This window comes from Urocitellus parryii, chromosome 6 (genome assembly GCF_045843805.1).
Source record: "Urocitellus parryii isolate mUroPar1 chromosome 6, mUroPar1.hap1, whole genome shotgun sequence".
Taxonomy (NCBI): domain Eukaryota; kingdom Metazoa; phylum Chordata; class Mammalia; order Rodentia; family Sciuridae; genus Urocitellus; species Urocitellus parryii.
This window is the reverse complement of record NC_135536.1, coordinates 13,425,732-13,446,820: the sequence shown is the minus strand read 5'-3', so window position 1 is coordinate 13,446,820 and position 21,089 is coordinate 13,425,732. Positions and strand designations below refer to the sequence as shown.

Genomic DNA, 21,089 nt, shown 5'->3' with positions numbered 1-21,089 from the left:
CATTCCATTTTGATATAAACTTGTCCTTAGCTGTAAACTGTAATACATAACACCATTATAATTCTCTCCCCATTTTTCAGCACCCACCTTTTCTTGACTCAGTGATGACTTCTCTTTTTCTAAAGCTTCAACATGCATTTTAAGTTTCAGATTGTCTTCAGCAAGACTGTTATCCTACAGAAATGTTAAAGTAGTATTTTCAGAAACAGGAAATTTCCAGTTCACAAAAAAAGCAGGCTACTTACACAATTGTGTGTTTCTACTCAGTATTTCCTTAGTGATACATAAAGTTAGAAAACTATAACACTGGACCATTCAGAGCCAATCACTCATTTTAGACATTCTTAAGGAGGATTTCTTTATTATGTTTTAAAATATATGTATATATATTTAACAAAATAACCTCTAATTAATAGAAACTCCCTGAAGTTCTCAAAGAAAGTCAAAATGCATTCCTCACTTTGATATAGCATCGTACAATGTCTCTATACACATAATTTTCATCAAATTGTTCTGCACAGTTATACCTGAATTTTTCAATTATAAAAATTTTTAACCTAATATAAATTTATGGTACAAATAGTTTGTTTCTGTTATAAATTGGCAAACATAAAATTACTGTGACAAATGTTCCCAGGGTATGTTCAATGAATTTGTTAAATAACACAAAACAAACTACTCTAATAAATTACTTTTTATTAGTAAACCAATGCTAAAAGCTTTCTTCTATAACATGAGCTTACCTGGTTTAAACCATTTAGTCTCATTATTTCATTTTCAGCATCTGCAAAAACAATTAAATGAACCTGACATTACAATTATTTAGAAAGTCTTTATAATAACCTCCCATACTAAACTCAGAAAAGCAACCCCATTAAAACAAAGTGTACTTATAAGAACCATTAGCAAGCTTTAACAGTTCTGGCAAAACATTTTTCTCATTTCATACTTCTATTTTTTCATTTTTCCCATTTCATACTTCTATTTTTTCATTTCATACTTCTAGAAATCATAGTATGATGCCAGTTAATCTATGTTAAAATCCAATTCTTCAGAAAAGAATAAGTGTATTCTGTATGAATCATATGTTACTGCTTTCATAAAAATACTAACAACAACTGTATTTCCAAATGAGCTGATTAGTTTGGGCAACCAGGAATAGTATAAGGCTTAAGACTCGGGGAAAAGAAACTCAAAAGTAACAAATATATATTTATATTACAACAATACAATAATATCTCAATTATCTTAGGTAATTTAAATATGAATGTACTACATACAGATCCATAAATAGAAGAGATTCTGGAAGAAGAATACAGAAACAGAATACCGTGAGCTCAGCTGAAGTCATTCATTTAACATTCAGTTGGAGAAATATTGAGCATATATGATGAGGCCAATACCAGATAAGGCAAAAATTTAGTCCTTGCTCTTAAAGAGCTTACAATTCAGAGGAGAACAAGTAAACATGTGATTATAATACAGTGTGATACAGCAAACAAAAAGGAACCATGAAAGCAAAAAGGGCAAACATCTAGTAGAAATTAGGTGGAGAAAATGGGGCCAGAGAAGAGTCAGTGCAAGTACTGGACAATGAAGGTAATACCTGTATTAAACCACTACACTAAGAGTTAGCTCAAAGAAACGTAAGGATACTCCACACAAAGAGAATGCAGCAAACAAAACAGTGACAGAGCTCAGACAAGACTGTTGGCTTAAGCTACAGACAGTTCAATATGGTTAAAGCTTAGAATGGTAGAATGGGAAGAATAGAAACTGAAGAGTAGACAGGTATCAGATCATGAGGGGCATTACATGTACGACTACGGAAGTCTAGACTTCATCTTGAAGTTCCTGGTGAGCAATAAAGTACTTTTTAAAAAGCAGGAGAATAATCTGCTTTGTGTTTCTGAAAATTTATTCTTGCTACAAAATGAAAAAAATAAAATGAATTGAAGGAGGCAGCATGGGAGCCTGAGAATTAAATTTTGTAACATTGACATGAATAATAATTGACATGGACCACTTTTCTAAAGAGAACTCTGCAGCAAGTAACTCACAAAACAACAAACAAGGAAGATATTATTATTCCAACCACATACATGAGAAAACTGAGGCAGAGAGATGTTAGCTAACTTACCCAAAGTCATCTAGTTAGTGACAAAAGTTGGATTCCAGCCCAGTCTTATTCTTAAACACTACACTATTATGCTCAAGCGGGCGCAGTGGTGCATGCCTGTAATTCCAGCGGCTCAGGAGGTTGAGACAGGAGAATAGGGAGTTCAAAGTCAGCCTCAGCAATGGTGAGGCACTAAGCAACTCAGTGAGACCCTGTCTCTAAATAAAATACAAAATAGGGCTGGGGATGTGGCTCAGTGGTCAAATGCCCCTGAGTTTAAACCCCAGTACACATAAAAATTGAATAAATAAAAAGAGATCTACCATAGTTAACACGAGCAAAAGCAATTATGATTAACTGAAATGAATCATGGCAATGGAAATGGGAAAGGGGATAAGGACTAGAGCAGTAGATTTATTTAAGCAAATGATGGATCACCTGATATAATTAAACTTATTTTATAAAAGAGCAGAGTTATTCTGATTGAAACCAAATGAGAAAGAGGTCCAGGACCTTACACTTCACTGCCTTCCCTTTACCTGCATGGCAGCTCTCAGGACAGATGAGCCTGTGAGAAACCCTGGAACTCCTCTGGGATACAATCCTGAAATATCACTCGGCCAGAGAGAAGAAAAGAAAACCCATAGGACTTGTCAGTGATGACTTCCAGCATTCTGATTTGAGAGACCAGTGAATACTACCAATCACCAAGGCTAGGAAAGGAGAAGTTGACAATGATTTTACTTTGAACCTAACTTTAGTTCAAAAACCCAGGTGATATATAGAGTTGGCCGACTAGATCAGCAGCTGGAGAAAAAAGGCAGCTGAGGGGTACAGATGTGGGGAGTAACAAGCATACAAGGATTGGAAACTTCCAGAGCAGTAATGAATGAGTTCATAAAGTGAGGGTTTATACTTTGAGAAGATAATGAAGTGCAAAATAAAATGCATCTTTTCAAGCTGAAAAGCTCTCATTATATGTTCCTGGAATGTATGAATACTAGTGATTTATCTATCTAATTTAATATTTTTGTACCAGTGAACACATCAACTGGAGCATGGAAAACAGTAGATGACCTAAAGTTCTTATCATTTGGGCCTCTGCTTCAATTTAGGAAATCATTTAAAAGGGTAACAATGGACTTGTAAAGATGGAATGCTGCATTCCCTGAATGGAGAGTCTGGGCTGTGATAAGTTATAGAAAGAATTCAGTTCTGTGTAGACTAAAAGAAACAGTACCTCTCCACAGCAATGTGTGCACTGGATTTACTTCTCAGAAATCCATAAGGCTTCCTAAATCGCTGACTTCCATGTAAATACATAAAAAATAAAGGAAGGCTAAGAGACACCTAGTCAATAATTGACCCATTTTGATAGAAAAGTATTTTTTGTTGCCTATTAGCTATGGCAATGAATTCACACCAAACAATTTTAATCAAATTATAGACGGTTCCACAAATACTCCATTTTCATGAAGTATTTGTCTACTAAAGTATGTGTGTCTCTAAAAACAATTCCAAAGCACTGAAACAATAATCTGAAATAAGTCCCAAGCATTCTATACCAGACAGGGCTTGTTGCAGCCTGAGCACTTCTTCTACTGTTGAACTCTGTGGAAGAATTTTTCCCTTTTCTGCCACAGTAGCACTCTGCTCCCTCCCAGAAGGCTGCAATTTACTACATTCCAGTTTCAAGTTTTCACACTGTTCAATCATTTGTCGCTTTTCCACACTGAGTTGTTCCTGTTCTCTTTTCAAGGTATCTCTGTCATTTTCTGCAGAAGATAATTTTTTATTTATGTCTTTGATTTTTTCCTCAAGTTCTTCAATCTTTCTTTTAGATTCTACTTTTTCAGTTTGTAGAACCTGAATAGTCTTCTGCATCTCACAGATTTTAGGCTCATCAGTTACTATAACTCCTGAGTCACCTAGAACATAAACAAAGTCAAGGACATCATGTGTTAAATATCAAGAAGTAAATACTTACTATATATATAACTAAGATTCGAGTTCCGAACTTGGAAAGCTTAAAAAGAAAATTTAAATTACTATCTTAAACTAAACACTTTAAAAATAAATAAAAAATTGGAGAAACATCAGAATCAACTACTAAAAAGCCAATGTATCTGAAAATATCTTGAATCATTTATTACCAACATATCATCACCAAACAATGCAACAAAGAAATCTACGAGTTGTAATTGTTTACCATAAAAGCAAAAAGGACCTTTCCATTTTACAGAATCTTGAAAGCTATGTCATTTTCTAAACATCTGCCAAATGAGTAAACCAATCACTTACTCATTTTTTGGAACTTAGTCCAAGTTTACAGCAGTGTCCTGGTCTTAGAGTACTAGTTTGCCATTTGTGTCATCTAATATGTGAAACTACTAAAATTAATAACCTTGTTGTAACTGATTTTCAAGTTCTTCAATTCGTTCTTCATAGTCACGTAACTCTTCTCGATGCCGGCGACTTATCTCTGCCAGTTTCTGTTGATGTGCATTCTGCAAAACTGACATTTCATGTTGATGTTCATCTATGTCTCGACTTCGGTTTTGTTCAAGTACCTTAAAAAGTAAAACAAAATTAACCACATTTATGATCAATAAATTTACCTAAGCTATTTATTTCACTATCATCCAAGGTCTGTATTATTAAAATTACTTCTCTAAGCATATTAAGGCTGAAAATAATTTAAACAGTTCCAAAATTTGAACAATTTGGAAAGACTCCCCCCCCTCCTTCCTGTCTGAAACCTTAAAAACAGTCATCTCTCTCCACCACCCTCTGCCCCACACGAATACTAGGAACTGAACCCAGGGCCTCTGACATGCTAGGCAAGTGCTCTACCACTAAGCTATATCCCCACCCCTTTTCATTTTTACTTTGTGACAGTCTCACTAAGTTGCCCAGGGAGGGCTCAAACTCATAATCCTCCTGCCTCAGGCTCCCAATTAGCTGGCATGACAGGCTATGTCCCACCTCACCCTATAGTTTTTTTTTTTTCTTTTTTTTTAGTATTGGAGATTGAACTCACAGGCACTCGACCACTGAGACACATCCCCAGCCCTATTCTGTATTTTATTTAGAGACAGGGTCTCTTTGAGTTGCTTAGTGCCTCGCCATTGCTGAAGCTGGCTTTGACATCACAATCCTCCTGCCCCAGCCTCCCAAGCTGCTGGGATTACAGGCGTGCACCACTGAGCCCAGCTAGTTTTTCTATTTTTTTTTTTAATATTTTTTTTAGTTTTATGTGGACACATATCTTTATTTTATTTTTATGTGGTGCCCCCTGCATGCTAGGAGAGTATTCTACCACTGAGCCACAACCCCAGCCCGTAGTTTTTCTATTTTTAATGAGGGAACATCAACAAGAAAATACTGAAAACAAAAGATGAACATAAACTTCTCCTTTTCCAAACAACATATTCCACCATTACCAGCATCAACCCTTTGAGAAATCTGTACCTGTTTTCCTACTACCACTATTCTCTTGCTCAGCCTTTCCTTTGCCAGGCCTACTGGAACTCCCAACTTTCAACCAAAGTGCTTTATTACCCAAGTTGAGACCAATAATGCTTCTCCAGAAACCTGGACATGGAAGCATCCTGAGAGCTGCATCCTTAAAAGCCTATATACTGTATCTTGCTAGATTCCTGATGCTGCTCCCATTTCTGTCCTTCCTGATGCCAGAATGCTCAACTCTTCCTTCAGTCCTACAGACAGACTATTGTGGATCCTTCCAGTAAATCCTCTTTTGCTTTATTTAGCCAGAGAAAGCTTTTACTGCTTATAACTTAAGAATCCTAATCTATACAATAGCTATTTTTTCTTGAGGTGTAAGTGTAAGTCATTCTTTAATCCTATGCACTTCTGTGCCAGCACTGGACTCAAAGCCTTATATGTAAACCTCACAACAAACCTATACGGTAGGTAAAACAACCATATCTAGTTTACTGATAGCAAAAGAGAAGCTTAGAAAGGTTAAGAAACCTGCCCAAAGTAGAACTATTGGTAAATAGCATATCCAGGTCTCACTCTGGAACTTATCACATATTACTATTAGAATAACAATAAACCCCCAAAGTAAAAATTCTATATCTGACAATAATTTCAGCACTAAAAGCAATTCACTATCACAATAAACATATAAACTATGCCTTTTCTTAAAAGAAATAATAATTGACAGAAACTAGCGAATTTCTACCACTAAAGTAAAACAATTCTTTCCAATAAAAAATAGTAGCATTTTATTGTCAATATCCTTCAACTCTAAAAACCTTGAAACTTCAGCAAGCTTGAAATTCTGTTAATGCAGATTTGTGAGACAGAGTACACACACATATGAAAAATAAACTACTGAAAAAATGTTCAAAACCAAATTATTTTGGAAAGAGATATTTTTATATACCTTACTTGTCATAAAGTTAATATGAACCAGTTAAAATTGTATATCATAATCTATAATCACTCTTAATTAAGACTTTTAGTAATTATGCTTATATTTTTACATACAGATTTTAGATGCATAAAAGTTAATGACAGGGGCTGGGGATATAACTCTGTTGGTAGAGTGCCTGCCTTTCATGCACAAGGCCCTGGGTTCAATCCCCAGTACCCGCCCCCCCCCCCCACACACACACACACATCAACGACAAACAACATCTGACCTACCTTGATAGTATTTTGTAGTTTGCAGATTTCACTTTGATCAGAATTATGTGTTCCCTGTGCCTTAGAAGTTCAGAAAAAGAGAATCAGAAAACAACACCAATTTTGTTATAAAACAGAAATTCACTAACTTTATTAAAAGATACTTGTCAAAAAAGAAGAATTTCCCAAATAGATTCTAACTCAAGGATGCCAAGAACTTTGTTCAGTAGAGAGTAGTACATAATAAAAGATACTAATATACAAGAATGTGTTGACTAATTGGGGAGACAACAGTTTTGCAAAATATCTAAATTTAAGATAAAAAAAACAATATTTTATTTATTTACGTAGCTTAAATATTTATTTATGTAGCTTAAATATTCAATGTGAGAATAATTAAGCAGTGTTCTAAAAGGTACTTTCTGAAAGCTACCCAATATTAATGCTAATGATGATCTAGTAAAAATCTTTTAAAGATGATTATATATATATATATATATATATATATATATATATATATATATATTTTAGTTATAGATGAACACACAGTATCTTTATTTTTATGTGGTGCTGAGGATCGAATCCAGTGTCTCACTCATGCAAGGCAAGCACTTTACCACTAATAATAGCCCCAACCCTATTATTTAGATTGAAAAGAAAATAAAAGAACTTTGGATTTTTCTTATTCAAAGCTGTATGTTTTTCATTTACCTTTTTAAAATGTTTACTTGATACCTAATAGCTGTACATATTTATGGGGATACAAGTGATGTTTTGATTTATTTATACATTGAGAATGTTCAAATCAGGGTAACTAGCAGTATTATCTCAAACACTTAGCATTTATTTGTGGTGATTACATTCAAAATTCTCTCTTCTAGATATTTTGAAATATACTATATACTACTGTTATCTACAATCACCCTAGTACCCAAAAGATCATCATAATTTATTTCTTCCATCTAACTAATTTTGTACCCACTGACCAACCTCTCCCCATCCCTCCCTCTACCCACCAATGTGCTAGGTTACCATTCATTTATCCTTATTAACACTTAACTATATATCATGTTAATGAACCAAAAAGACAGTATAATGGAAAGAATATAGTATTTGGCAGTCAAGAGATATATATTTGCTTTGTAACTTAAATCACTATGACAATGAGGGTGTTACTTTTGGAAATAACTTTGTTTCCCTGTTTGTAAAACAGAAGTAATGATTATTTCCTACATAGACATATATGCCTCACTAGAAAATTAAGCCCCTGTAAGGTCCCAAATATGCCCTTTTCACCTTTATATTCTAGAAGAGATCTATCACAAACTAGGCAAAAACCCATCTTCCCCTATGAAATCTTACCCTCAACAACATTTCTTAAAATGTATCCCCCTTGGGATTAATCAGAATCACCTGGGAGTATGTATTCATTTGAACACTGTTTCCAAGGCCCTGAAATAAATTACTAAATAAATCTCCAGAGATAAAACAGGAAATCCCTGATATTATCAAGTTCTCAAGGTTATTTTTACACATACAAAACTTAAGAATTACTGCTTTTTAGAGATAAAATGGACAGATTGCCCTTACTACAGTTTACTTTAGGTATTGGGAATGTTTAGCAACATGGGAAGCATGCAGATCATTTTAATTAGGAAGATTTCTCCTTTACATAGCTAGATTACATTCACAAAAAGACAACAAAAAAATCTAAGTATTTACTTTGTTTTTCCCCCTACATGAATGAAGTTAAATCCAAGTTAACAATTTATCATTTTATTCTAAGTCTTGTGTCTTTTGCCAACCTCCACAGTCTATAAAATCTGATGTGTAAGACAAAAATAAATGTTCCTTGGAAAAAAGTTTATATCTCCCAAATAGCAAGTATTTCATTTCCGATACATGTGAAAAAAAATCACAAAATAATTTAACATATTTTATAATACCAGTGATCAGATTTTCATTTTATATATTACTAGAGCTAACAAAAATCTCAGATAAAAATCCAAGGAAATAGTGTCAAACATAGTGCTCTGGAGCCCTAGTGTTTCCATCAAAGAAGTCTCAGAGACTTCAGGGGGAAAAGATGGTAGCTCCACTCAATTCTTCCTTCTTTTCTTTTTTCTTGCTTTCTTTTTTTTTTTAATTTTTTTAGTTGAACATGGACACAATACCTTTGTTTTTCTTATTTACTTTTATGCAGTTCCAAGGATCAAACCCAATGCTTCACTTTGCAGGGCAAGCACTCTGTCACTGAGCTATAACCCCAGCCCCTCAATTTTTCTTTTGATTCCTGGGCTTGTAACTTTTATTTTGAAAAATGGATCTGTTGCTTTAAAATTTTTGAAAAAAAAATTCCAAATATTGTACAGAAGGGGAAAAGGAAGCTGAGAGAGAAACATAACCTGACCAAAACCACTGAGAGAACCACTGGCAGAATTAGAATATAGATTTTCTATTTTCTTGTCCAGGATTATTTCTGATACCAAACACTTCACATACTGCTTCCTAAATAGCATCAATATTTTTACTCATTCACAGTTTTAAAAAAACTCACCCACATTTTACCTACCTCAGCAATATGCCTCCAATGGCCAACTTCAGATTCAAGTCTTGAAACTTCAATTGACAATCTGTTTATTTCTTGTTGTGATGAAATTATGTCACTAAAGTCCATGTCATCATCACGAAAGGCTGAAAAATGACTACTCATTCCGTAAACAAATGAAGACGGTGCAGTGGTTGTTGGTATACCACCAGCTCCTGACTGTACCGATTGAGCAGCTGACTGTAGTTTCAACAATTGATCTTGTAGTGCAATCTGTCTTGCTTTAAGGTGGCTGATTTCTACCTATATATTTATAATCCATGTTTTAGAGAAAGTACTTTCAAACAAATTGATCTTTTTAAACCTTCATTATATTAAAAGGTAGAATGATTTGTTTAAGACTAATCATTCACTAAGTATCTTTTAAGTGAATCCAAGTCACTTACAACATCCCAACTATAAAATTTTTATTTAAAAAAACATAATTACCATAGCACATATATTTTAAGTAGTATGAAGATCAAATTTTTACTCATATATTAAGTAAAACAATAAATTTATCAGTTAAACACAGGTTTCCTATCTTCTATGAAAGGGCTAATACAGACTATTTCTTAGGGCTCTTTTGTTGTTCATCAAACCTTATGATGAGAAAATGAAAAGCTGTGTCAATCTATATATTAAATTTTCTTTAGAATTTCTGCTGGAGGTCAGTAGTGGTACATGCCTGTAATCTCAGACTCAGGAGGCTGAGGAGGTAGAACTGTAAGTTCAAGGACAGCCTCAGCAACTTAGTGAAACTCAGTCTCAAAATAAAATCTAAAAATAATTTTAAAGGGCTGAGGATGTAGCTCTATGGTATAGCACCCCTATGTTCAATCCCTGGTACTTGAGAAGAAAAAGAAAAGGAAAAAGAATGAACAAACAAACATCTGTTGCAAGAGTCTTGTGTATCTGATTATGGCTGAATTTAGTCTTAAAATGCACCATGAATCAGAGATAATGCTTCTCTACACAACACAGCTGGAATAATGCTTTGATTTATAGATCCATTCTTTGTAGATAACACAGTAAACCCATGGTTATTAGCTCATGAGTCTCAGAAGGAAATAATGCACTCAAAGAGGCCCTGGCTTTAATACTGGCAACAAGCAGGCAGTGAAAATCTGACCCTATTCAGGAAGAGAACAGTATACAAAAGTTCTGAAACCCTGAGCAGAGTTTTGATTAAAGGCTGGCCATACTAAATCATAACCCCCCAAAATTATGAACATAGGACCTACCATAATGCCACATCCATTCTGAGTGAGAGAATACTCAAGTAAGCCATCTAGACACAACTGAAATAACCTTAAACTAGCCTAAGACACTAGCATAATATGGTAGTATAAGATATTACCATAACCAAGGAAAACTTGATATTGGGAAAATAGCCCGGAGGTAGCAAGATTTCTACAGGTGTAAAACTAATAGTCAAACAAAAACCAAATACATGTATACTTTATGTCATAACAAACAGATTTTTCATATTAGAGCCCCTTTCTCTAGTACAGACTTACAATAGTATATAAATTTTATTCTTTTTCCCATAAATGATATGAGATAAACTGCATCTTCAGGGAATAGAGACATCACAAAGAGTGTAGCAAGCAGATTCAGAAAACAGCAGAGGTACATAGTTATGTATTATCATTCATTCTACTAAAAAATACTGAAATCCATATTTTAGATATATTTTTAACACAGAAAGAGTTGTCATTATACCATAAATATTTACATCAAGTTTTAGAGCTATTCAAGTGCAAGCTTTAATAATAACAACAAATTCCAACTTGAATGTTTAATGTGTTCTCTAATATCAATAGTTAAAAAGAAAATAAAATGCCAAAATTTTCCACACAAGTGTTTCCAACTATGGGGTGAGCATTAGAATCATATGGAAGCTTCTGAAAATTACCAACATCAAGGTCCCTTCCCAGTACACTAATCTTCCCAGGATACTCAGAATCTTCTGAGGTGTATAAACATGTATATTTTTTAAAGGTGTCACTAATGATTCAGCTGCAAACCCCTGGTTAGGAACTACTATTTCTATCATCATGTCCGTTAAGTCAGTGCTACTCAAAGTGTGATCCAGGGATTGATGCCATGTACATTTGCTACCAGTCCACAAATACGGAAATTCAAAGAGTAAAGTCTAAAGACTTTGAAAGCAGTTTAGCAATAAACTGTTATATCTGTGTTGAATCTTTAAAAAAGAGAAAAAAAATGGGTTTGTAAAAAATTAAGCTCTAAAAATTAAGCACGGTGGCACATACCTATAATCCCAATGGGTTTCACAAAAAAATGATGTACAATATAAAAGGTCACAGAATAATAGCCTTTAAAATGCACTTTCAAATTAAAGCTACAAATGCATTTTGTATACATTTTACCCTTGCAGAAATTTGTTTTTATTATATTATGTAAAATTATAAATTGCCATCAGTTTGAAAATTAAACTCTAAAGCTAGGCATGGCGGCACACACTTGTAATCCCAATGAGTTGGGAGGCTGAAGCAGGAGGATCATGAATTCAAAGCCAGCTTCAGCAACTCAGCAAAGCATTAAGCAATTGAGTGAGACCCTGTCTCTAAATAAATTACAAAAAAAAAAAGGTTGGGGGGACTGGGGATGTGGCTCAAGCGGTAGCGCACTTGCCTGGCATGCATGCGGCCCGGGTTCGATCCTCAGTACCACATACCAACAAAGATGTTGTGTCTGCCGAGAACTAAAAAATAAATATTTAAAAAAAAAAAAAAAAAAAAAAAAAGGTTGGGGATGTAGCTCAGTGGTTATGTGTCCCTGGGTCCAATCCCTGGCACCAAAATAAAGAAAATTAAAGCTCTACTTTAAATGTGTATATTTACCCTCAATTTTTAACCTTAGCATGTCACTAAGGAACTAGAAACCAATTCATCTAACTTTAAAAACCCAAATAGGAAGTTACAGCAGAAATGAATTCTTAGTAAACAAAGTGAGTATTGAAATAATATGGATAATAAAATAGGAAATGGTTCAATTCAAAGTAAGTTTTTATTGGACTCCACTTATGTACTAAACATGAAAAAGAATTCAGTAACAGCATGACACATAGAAACATAGTCCATATTTTAAGGATGCAGGTAACACTGGTTAAATTATATAATATCACTAATACTGCAAAGATAAGCCAATTCCAAAACAAACATTTCAATCAAACTAGAAAAAAGCAAAAACATTTATAAAACAGTAAAAATCAATTATAATGTACTTAATTTTATTTTTCCATGGAAAATCAAATATATGCCAACATAACAGACACTTGTACAACTTAAGAAAATAGTTAAGAATAGTATTGAGATTATGAAATAGTTAATAGATTTCATAAAATTAGAAATTATGAGCAACAGATGCCTGAAGATATTTTAGAAAAAAAAACTTTTCTTCTTTTAGAAAGTAGAAATTAATCTCTGCAAAGGTTAGTTTTTATAATATAAATAAAAGTTTACCAAGTTTTATTGAATTCAATACCCTTTCAATATTTTTATGGATCTAAAAATAATGGTGAAATAAATACAAAGTAATTGTAATAACCTTTACCTCTTTCTGCTGCAGTTGATTTCGGTAACTTGCAGACTGATGCTTTATTTGAAGCTCTGATGCTTCATGCTTTTCTTCCAGATCAGTACAATACTTCTTAAGTCTTTCATTCTAGAAGCAAAGAAAGTATTTTCAACAAAAAGAATACAAATAAAACAGGTTAGTGATTGCTACTGCACAGCATTGTTTCACAAAAAAATTGATGTACACTATAAAAGGTCACAGAATAATTGCCTTTAAAATGCACTTTCAAATTAAAGCTATAAATGCATTAAGCATGTTTATATAGAATATGCCTAATCCTAAATCAAATTTGGGTGCAGATTTTGCTTCTTTGATTTTATGCTATAAAGTCACTGATCACAGGTCTGGGACTGTGGCTCAGTAGTAGAGTGCTTGTCTCAAATATGTGAGGCACTGGGTTCGATCCTCAGCATCACACAAAAATAAAAATGAAATAAAGGCATTGTGCTCATCTACAACTAAAAACAAATATGTAAACAAAAAAGAGTCAATACATAGTTAAATGAATTAAAGAACACTGTCTATTCTGAGTATGTTTGTTTTGAAACAGAGTTTCACTATGTTGACAAGACTGGCCTAAAACTCCTGGGTCCAAATAATCCTTCTGTCTCAACCTTCTGAGTAGCTAGGACTACAGGTAAGTACCACCACACCCAGCTTTAGATATGTTTTCAAAAACCAGAAAAATTCAGAATAAAAACCTGGACTTTAAGTTAAACTTAAAATATTACCATTTCTAAATAAAAGTTTTAAAATTATCACTTTATTCATACCTCATGTAAATTATTTGTAAAAATGACAATATAAAAATATTAAGAGTACACTGGACGAAAGATCACAAATGTGAGGACTACTTTCTTGGCACATAGAGAATTAAGTTAGCTTAGGGTGGTTGCTTTTACTTACAACTAAATAATCTTAACTAAGTTAGGCGCGGTGGGACTTGTAATCCCAGCAACTCAAGAGGCTGAGGCAGAAAGATTCCAAGTTCAAAGCCAACCTCAGCAACTTAGCAAGGCACTAAGCAACTTAGTGAGAACCTGTCTCAAAATAAAAAATAAAAAAGGGCTGGGGATGTGGCTCAGTGTTTAAGTGCCCCTGGGTTCAATACCCAGTACTCAAAAAAACAACAACAACAAAAAAAAAAACACCCTAACTAATTCAGTCAGCTAAAACATTTAACATCAGTAAGCAAATCTAATTTGTAATGGAAAACACACTACTCTTCTATACTAAACTTTCTAAACAGACTATTCAGAAATATCATTATCTTTTTTATTTTATTTTAGTTTAACAGCAGTGAGACCTGGATGGTGATATGTTGCATAGTTACAGAAAAGATTATGATGTCCTAAGAGTTTTAATGCCACCAAGAATCACACAGTTAAAATTACCTGACAAATAAAGCCCTTTTTTCCTTTAGTATTTGAGTACCTCTGGATAAGTACCAATGAGGAAGCTAGATCACATTTGAGTTTTACCAAAAATAAACATTTCTAAACATTGAAATCATACTTGCCATAGATCCAATAGACATTCACTGAACAAGTTAACCATATTTACTTTTCTCCCCAAATGGGTCATGGGGAATTCACCTAGGTTAATGCCACTCACACATATACTTCTGCTGTTTAATTTTTCTGGGTGAGTCTGTACCAATGAGTACTTTTTAAAGAATTTCCTATCTCAGCCATTAAGTTCATCTGTCACTACAGCACCTACTTTTCTTATTAAGTCATTACTGCTAACGACCCTTAGTGCCACCAAATTGTCTACACACAGAAAGTTAATACAGTTCTACAGGGGTTTCGATACTTTCAATTCCACAAACTCATCTTGATATTCTAGACCAGAGTTCAACAATGTTTGTTAGTAGTATTTTCTTATATCTAAATCCAATGTTCTTTTTATAACTTAGTAGAAAGGAAACACACTTTCCATAGTGCTCTAACAATACCTTTTGCTGCAATTCAAGTGCTCTCTCACTGTTATTATTCCAATGCTAACTAGTTGACTTTTATTCCTTAACAATAGCTTCTACTGTGAAATCCTTTCCTTTCAAGGCTTTCCTTTGAACCCCTACCAAGTTTCCCCATTAAGCACAATGTCTAGAACTAGTCACAACTAGACATTAATAACAAATAAAACAGCAAAATTAACTTGCTATTCCTATATTCTTAACTTCTCTGTACCCAAATATTATTCTCTCAACATTAGAATATAAAAAAACTCTAGATTAAACAATCCCATTCTTCATATCATACTTAAATGTACTACCATAATTTAGCATTCCTTAATAATGATAAACTTTTGCCCCTATTACTTCTACTTTTGGCAGTTTTCCTACTTTCAATATGTAGAAGTACAGAGGAAAATACTAAAGAACAACAAACTGTTGTCATGAAAATAAATTCTTCATCTAAGTAAGCCTCCTAAAAGTTAAAAAGAAACAAGATACACAGAGGAAAAAAAGTGGTAAGCAATGTAAAGAGAACTGAAATCCTGAATAACTTCATGGTTTCAAAAGAGAAAAATCTAAGTTTGATAGTAGTCTTCAATTTTCCTTACCTCAGATCTTAGTGTAGATTCAGTACCTTCAACTTCCTTTCTCTGACAATTAGGTAAACCTGCTACAAAAGAAATTCATATATTGAATATTTGGTCAACACCATATGATGGAATAAATAGGCTTTCTGTGTGTGTGCGCTGCGGATTGAACCCAAGGCCTTGAACATGCTAGGCAAATGCTCTACTACTGGGGCTCTACATTCCCAGCCCTCAGTAGGCATTTTAAGAAAAACACATTTCACCGAGTTTAAATAGAATAGTATGGGCTGGAGTTGTGGCTCAGTGGTACAGTGCTTAACTAGCATATGTGAGGCACAGAGTTCAATTCTCAGCACTGCATATAAATAAATAATATAAAGGTCCACCAACAATTAAAAAATAACAATAAACAGAAAGTAGGCTGATACAAGAGCAAATTCAGAAGATATTTATCATATGATTTTCACCACAACTTATCATTGCCACTAATATTCTTCATTGTCACATGGGTCATTCTCTTTGCCAATCTCCTACACCTTAGGATGTCTACCTTTAGTAGCTACTACAGCAGACAAAAAGTGCTGACTTTCTCAGTGAAAAAAACACAATGTCCATCATTTTTCAATGTTTACTACTTGCTGAGAGTATTTATCAAAATTTTGTTACAGGAAATTAGAAGTTTTTGTAAATTTCTCTTTTTGGCTTGTCATAGTTTTAAATGAAACATATTCAACTGGGGCTTTAAGGCCCTATTTCTACTTCTTTTTTTTTTTTTTTTTGGTACTGGAGATTGAACTCGGGGGGACACTCGACCACTGAGCCACATCCCCAGCCCAATTCTGTATTTTATTTAGAGACAGGGTCTCACTGAGTTGCTTAGTGCCTCGCCATTGCTGAGGCTGGCTTTGAACTCTCGATCCTTCTGCCTCAGCCTCCTAAACCACTGGGATTACAGTAATGCACACCATACCTGGCTTGTATTCTATTTTTAAATAGAAAACAAATAAAATAGGTATTAAGCAAGTCCTATTGTAATACCAAGGGAAAGGAATAAAAGCTTTGAGCAACTCAGCAGATTTCTGATCACTCACATTTTTATTGACCATCTACTGTGTACCAAGGAAGATGCCACATACTGGACATATAAGGAGAAAGAAAAAAATACCATCCCCACCCTGGGCATCAAGGAAAATGAGCAATTATAACTCAATATGGTAAGTGTTGCTAGGCAGAGATCCTCAAAGTTCTGTTAGAACACAGAACACAGGCAATCAATTCAACTTGCGTAAGAGTCACAATGATTTCACCAAGTGCCTGATCTGTGAGCAGGGTTGCTGGAAAACTGTTTTCCAGACAAAGGAGGAAGTAGAGAAGAAAAGGCTTTCTGTGAAGAGGTCTGGAGTTCTGTAGGTGCCTGACAAAGTTCTGTGTGACAGGAGCTCTAGGTATTGGCACACATGCATATATAAATAGATTAGGCATGGCAATTGGCAAGGCAATTAGAAAAGGAAGGTTGAACCCATATGGACAATTGTTGGCCTTCTAAAACTAAGAAATTTGACCCTGTGATAGGTCAAGAAATTTTTAAGCAAATTTGTTTTTAGAAAGTAACTGACACTGGGCACAGTGGCACATCCTTATAATCCCAGGGACTTGGCAAGCTGAAGCAGGAGGACCACGATGAACTGTCAATAGACAGTTGCCAGCCTTAGCAACTTAGCAAGGTCCTAAGGCCCTAAACAATTTTAGTGAGAACCTGTTAAAAAAAAAAAAAAAAAAAGGGGCTGGGTATGTGGCTCAAAGGTTAAGCACTCTTGGGTTCAATCCCTGGTACCAAAAAAGAAAAGAAAAAGAAAAATAACTGGTAATACAGCAGAAAATAGAATGGAGTCCGGAAAGGATGAAAAAGCACTGAAGAAGTAGGAACAATAAAGGAAAGTACAATTTTGACATAGGCCACAAGAATTTGGTGGCCAATGGGAAGTAGATAAAAGACAAAATAACATGACATGAAAGATTCCTAGTTCAGAAAATTGAGTAGGTACTGAAACTGCTAAGATTGATATTATGGGAGTACCTTTAGTAGAGGAATAAAATTGAGGTCAAAGGAACAGCCAACTGCTTTCCCCTATCTGAGATACAAAGTTAAACCTTGTCATTTTCCATAGTTTTCAGCCTCTGTTTCTAACTGCCCTCAAGTCCAACAACCCTTTACTAGACACACGAAGAAAATCTTTCATTACCATCTCTAAACCTAACATACCTCCCATCCAAATAGAACTGGAAGCAGTAAAATGGATTTTGATTTTGGCAGCTCCACAATCTCACTTCTTCTCAAATAGACAGCACACCGAAAAACTAAATGTAAGCACTTTTTATCAAACCATTTTTCTCTATTTCAACCAAATAAATATGAAGGATTGGTTAAATAATGATTAAAAACAAAACTAGGGAGCTGGGGGCTAAAAAAACTCAGGGGTAGGGCAGTGCTTAGCATGTGTGTGAGCCCATGGGTTCAATCTCCAGCACCCCAAATTAAACCAGAATGCTAATTTATTAATTTATAAGAAATAAGTCTATCAAAAGAATTGCTCTCATCTGAATGAGCAGCCCATTATCTCCCATAGTCATAGGCAGACTATGATTTTAAAACTCTCTTAATCCAAACCCTACTTGCTAAAAGAAATGTCAAGAAATAAAAATGGTGATTAACTAGAACACTGACTACCATGTCCCTTTTGGTCACTGTTCATTAACAAAATACGATGAACTGTCAAGAGACAGTTGCTAAGGAATCCCCAAAAATGGAGGATCTTCCCCGTTCCGTTCCATTGAAATACGGGAGAAACGGGCAATTATATAAAAAATACATTTTTAGCTGGAACGCTGTAACATGCCATCACTATGAGGAAAGGCACAAAACAATTTACCTGAAAATCACAGGCATATTTCACTAATAAATAATATACTCAAGACAGCGTAAAGAGTCACCAGATGTTTTAATCATGAGTTATTTCCCTTGTTACAAAAATCAAAGAAAACAAAAAAGTATATGTCGTAGACCATCCTTTTAACTGTATCGAAATAAAGGAAGATGATCAAAATCAGACCGCCCCCCGCCCCAAACTGGGGGCAAACTGACTGGGAGGCAAGGACAGACCCAGCAAAAAGAAACCTCAGCGCAGTTTCACTCCGCTTTGACAGGTCCAGGGTACCCAAAGGGAGCCTCCCCAGCACCCCACCGGTTCTCATTAGAGAACTGGTAGAGAACAAGGCAGTGCCAAAAAGGAAAAAAGGGCGGAGTGGCACTCCCCCGCGACCAGTCGCGTCTGACCGGCAGAGGTGGGAACCAAACGGACGCTCGCAGGGTCCCAGAAAAGCCCTCCCTCCCCGCCCCAGCTGTTACCTTCTGCGTTTTCTAAATCATCCAGAAGCATGTCCCTGGTGAAGCTAGAGATCTGGTCGGTGAGAGAAGCCAAGCTGCCCCCCACCTGACCCAAGGAGTGGCCCAAGCCGGAGCCCAGGCCTCCTAACCAGGACGACATCGCTGCAACTTCAGTGAGCCATTGGACCCGCTCCGAAAACCGCGACCATCAACCATCCACTTCTCGCCCCCGAACGTCCTCGAGCGTGGCGGGGTCAATTATGACCGAAGCACTCAGAATTCCACGCAGTGCGGGGCTCGAGCCAACCGTCGCGTTCTGCCCATAAACGCAGAGGCCTGGCCTGGGCTTTTACCGGGGACTCGCCGCCAGTGGCACAGTCAGCCCCGCGGGGCCTCTGCTCCTTCCCTCGACTTTCCGCCGTCCGGCTTGGGTGACTTCTCCCTCTGTGTTAGTGACTTGCCCCAGCTCGGCGAGCTGCTCCTGCCACCTCGACGCCGGCCGCCATAACACCTCTCTCGGAGACCGGCAGAACCATAGAGAGGCGCCGCCGTGGCGCAGAAGGGCCCTGCAAAACCTCCGGACGTGTCCTTGGCGCAAAGGAAAGTGGGATCGCGGAGGACCAAGCGCGAGCGGGCGCGACCAACCTCCTCCACGTAGCCCGCAGGCTGCGAAGCCAGAAGAACCGGTGGCGGTGCGACGCTCCCAAGCTACCTGCGCGGCTGAGTTTCTAGCTAGAGTCGGCTCTGCGGAACGGCGTTGTGTCGTTGAAATCCGACTCCATCCTCGAGGGCGGCGGTGCGGACTTGGCGGGGTCATCACACCGCTTCTAATAACTTTTCCACGTTACTCCATCACTTATCCAGTCAGTGCGGGGCCGCTCTGTGCCGGGCACTATATGTAGTCACTGTATGTAGTAGGATCGGAGGCTACAGAGCTATAAAAGACGGGATGCAAATTCGAGTGACCAGGCAGGAATCACAGTTTTTATTGATTACTTTCTACAGTAGACCACTGAGCCCATCCCCAGCCCTATTTTGTATTTTTTTTTTTTTTTTTTTTTTTGAGACAGGGTCTCACTGAGTTGCTTAGCGCCTCGCCATTGCTGAGGCTGGCTTTGAACTAGCGATCCTCTTGCCTCAGCCTCCCCAGCCACTGGAATTACAGGCGTGCGTCACCGCGCCCGCCTAGAAATTTTCTCTGGTTTTCCAGGTCACATTTGGAACTCTGCCTTCATTAATATACGATGAGTTCTATTCATGAAGCCGACTTCACCCATGAAGTTATAGAAGACAGTCTTTTTTCAGAATTATTTTAGAGGACTGCAGGACAACTCAGAGAAAAGAATTTCTGTTCTAGCGTATAAACACTTAAAATGATGTTGGTGGCACTAGCTGTGCAAGTGCCCACCCCCCACAGCTCTCAGTTAACACATCAGAGTGTCTTGCTTGTTTGCATTCCTTCCTAAAGAAAGAAGGACAGTCCCATGAATTTAAAGCAATTGGTGCAGTGAAACAAGGACACCAAAGCACCTGACCAGAGAGGCTACCACGTGACATACAGATAATAGCAAATTATTGAAAAGGACATGCTAGGCCTGCAGTTCTTTTAAACACACTACTAAACACACTCGTGTCTTTCCCTTTGATTTTATTACCAGGCGGGGCTACCACAGATTGCCCTGTAATTGTGAATGAATAATTGGGAATGCTTCAGTATTTGGAATCTGATGGCACTGGCAATAGTAGCCCCCCCTAAAATGTGAAAGCTTTTAGAAGAAAATTCGCATCTCATTCTGGAAGGGCTTATTAAATATTTCCCATGAATTTATGTGAATGACATCATAGCACAGGGGTTGGTTGTATAGACTTCAAGGCCCAATTGCCTTGATCTTCACATATTAGCTGTGTGATCTTGAATAGGTTTCTTTACCTCATTGTGCACCAGTTTGTCGTTTATAAAATGGAGCATAGTAACAATAGTGCATACCAGGGTTGAGATACTATTTTTAAGACTTGGATCAGTGCCCCATACATAATGATTGCTATTGAAATGTTTGCAAAGTTTTTAAAACGTGACATACAGATTAGTGTATCTACCATTACTTAGGGCACTGGAAATAAAGCAGGGGAAAAGAACAGAGTCCTTGGTCTCATAAAGTTTGCGTCCTGCTGGGAAGACACTGATAATA

The 21,089-nt window shown here is 36.3% G+C and overlaps 1 protein-coding gene across 4 annotated transcripts in view; it reads right to left on the bottom strand.

Annotated features, from left to right (window-relative positions):
- The window catches only part of Trip11 (thyroid hormone receptor interactor 11), a 70,712-nt gene extending 51,298 nt beyond the window's left edge, over positions 1 to 19,414 (bottom strand). For all 4 annotated transcript variants that reach the window (XR_013343791.1, XM_026394203.2, XM_077800317.1 and 1 more), the window contains exons 1-9: positions 18,922 to 19,414; positions 15,537 to 15,598; positions 12,945 to 13,055; positions 9,348 to 9,626; positions 6,797 to 6,856; positions 4,524 to 4,689; positions 3,685 to 4,047; positions 744 to 784; positions 88 to 174 (exon numbers count right to left, since the gene is read on the bottom strand). Coding sequence is in view for 3 of the 4 variants with exons in the window: in XM_026394203.2 (XP_026249988.2) it covers positions 88 to 174; positions 744 to 784; positions 3,685 to 4,047; positions 4,524 to 4,689; positions 6,797 to 6,856; positions 9,348 to 9,626; positions 12,945 to 13,055; positions 15,537 to 15,598; positions 18,922 to 19,060 (1,308 nt within the window). In the remaining variant the exon portion in view is untranslated. The remainder of the gene's footprint in view (positions 1 to 87; positions 175 to 743; positions 785 to 3,684; positions 4,048 to 4,523; positions 4,690 to 6,796; positions 6,857 to 9,347; positions 9,627 to 12,944; positions 13,056 to 15,536; positions 15,599 to 18,921) is intronic.
- Between the last annotated feature and the right edge of the window lie 1,675 nt (positions 19,415 to 21,089).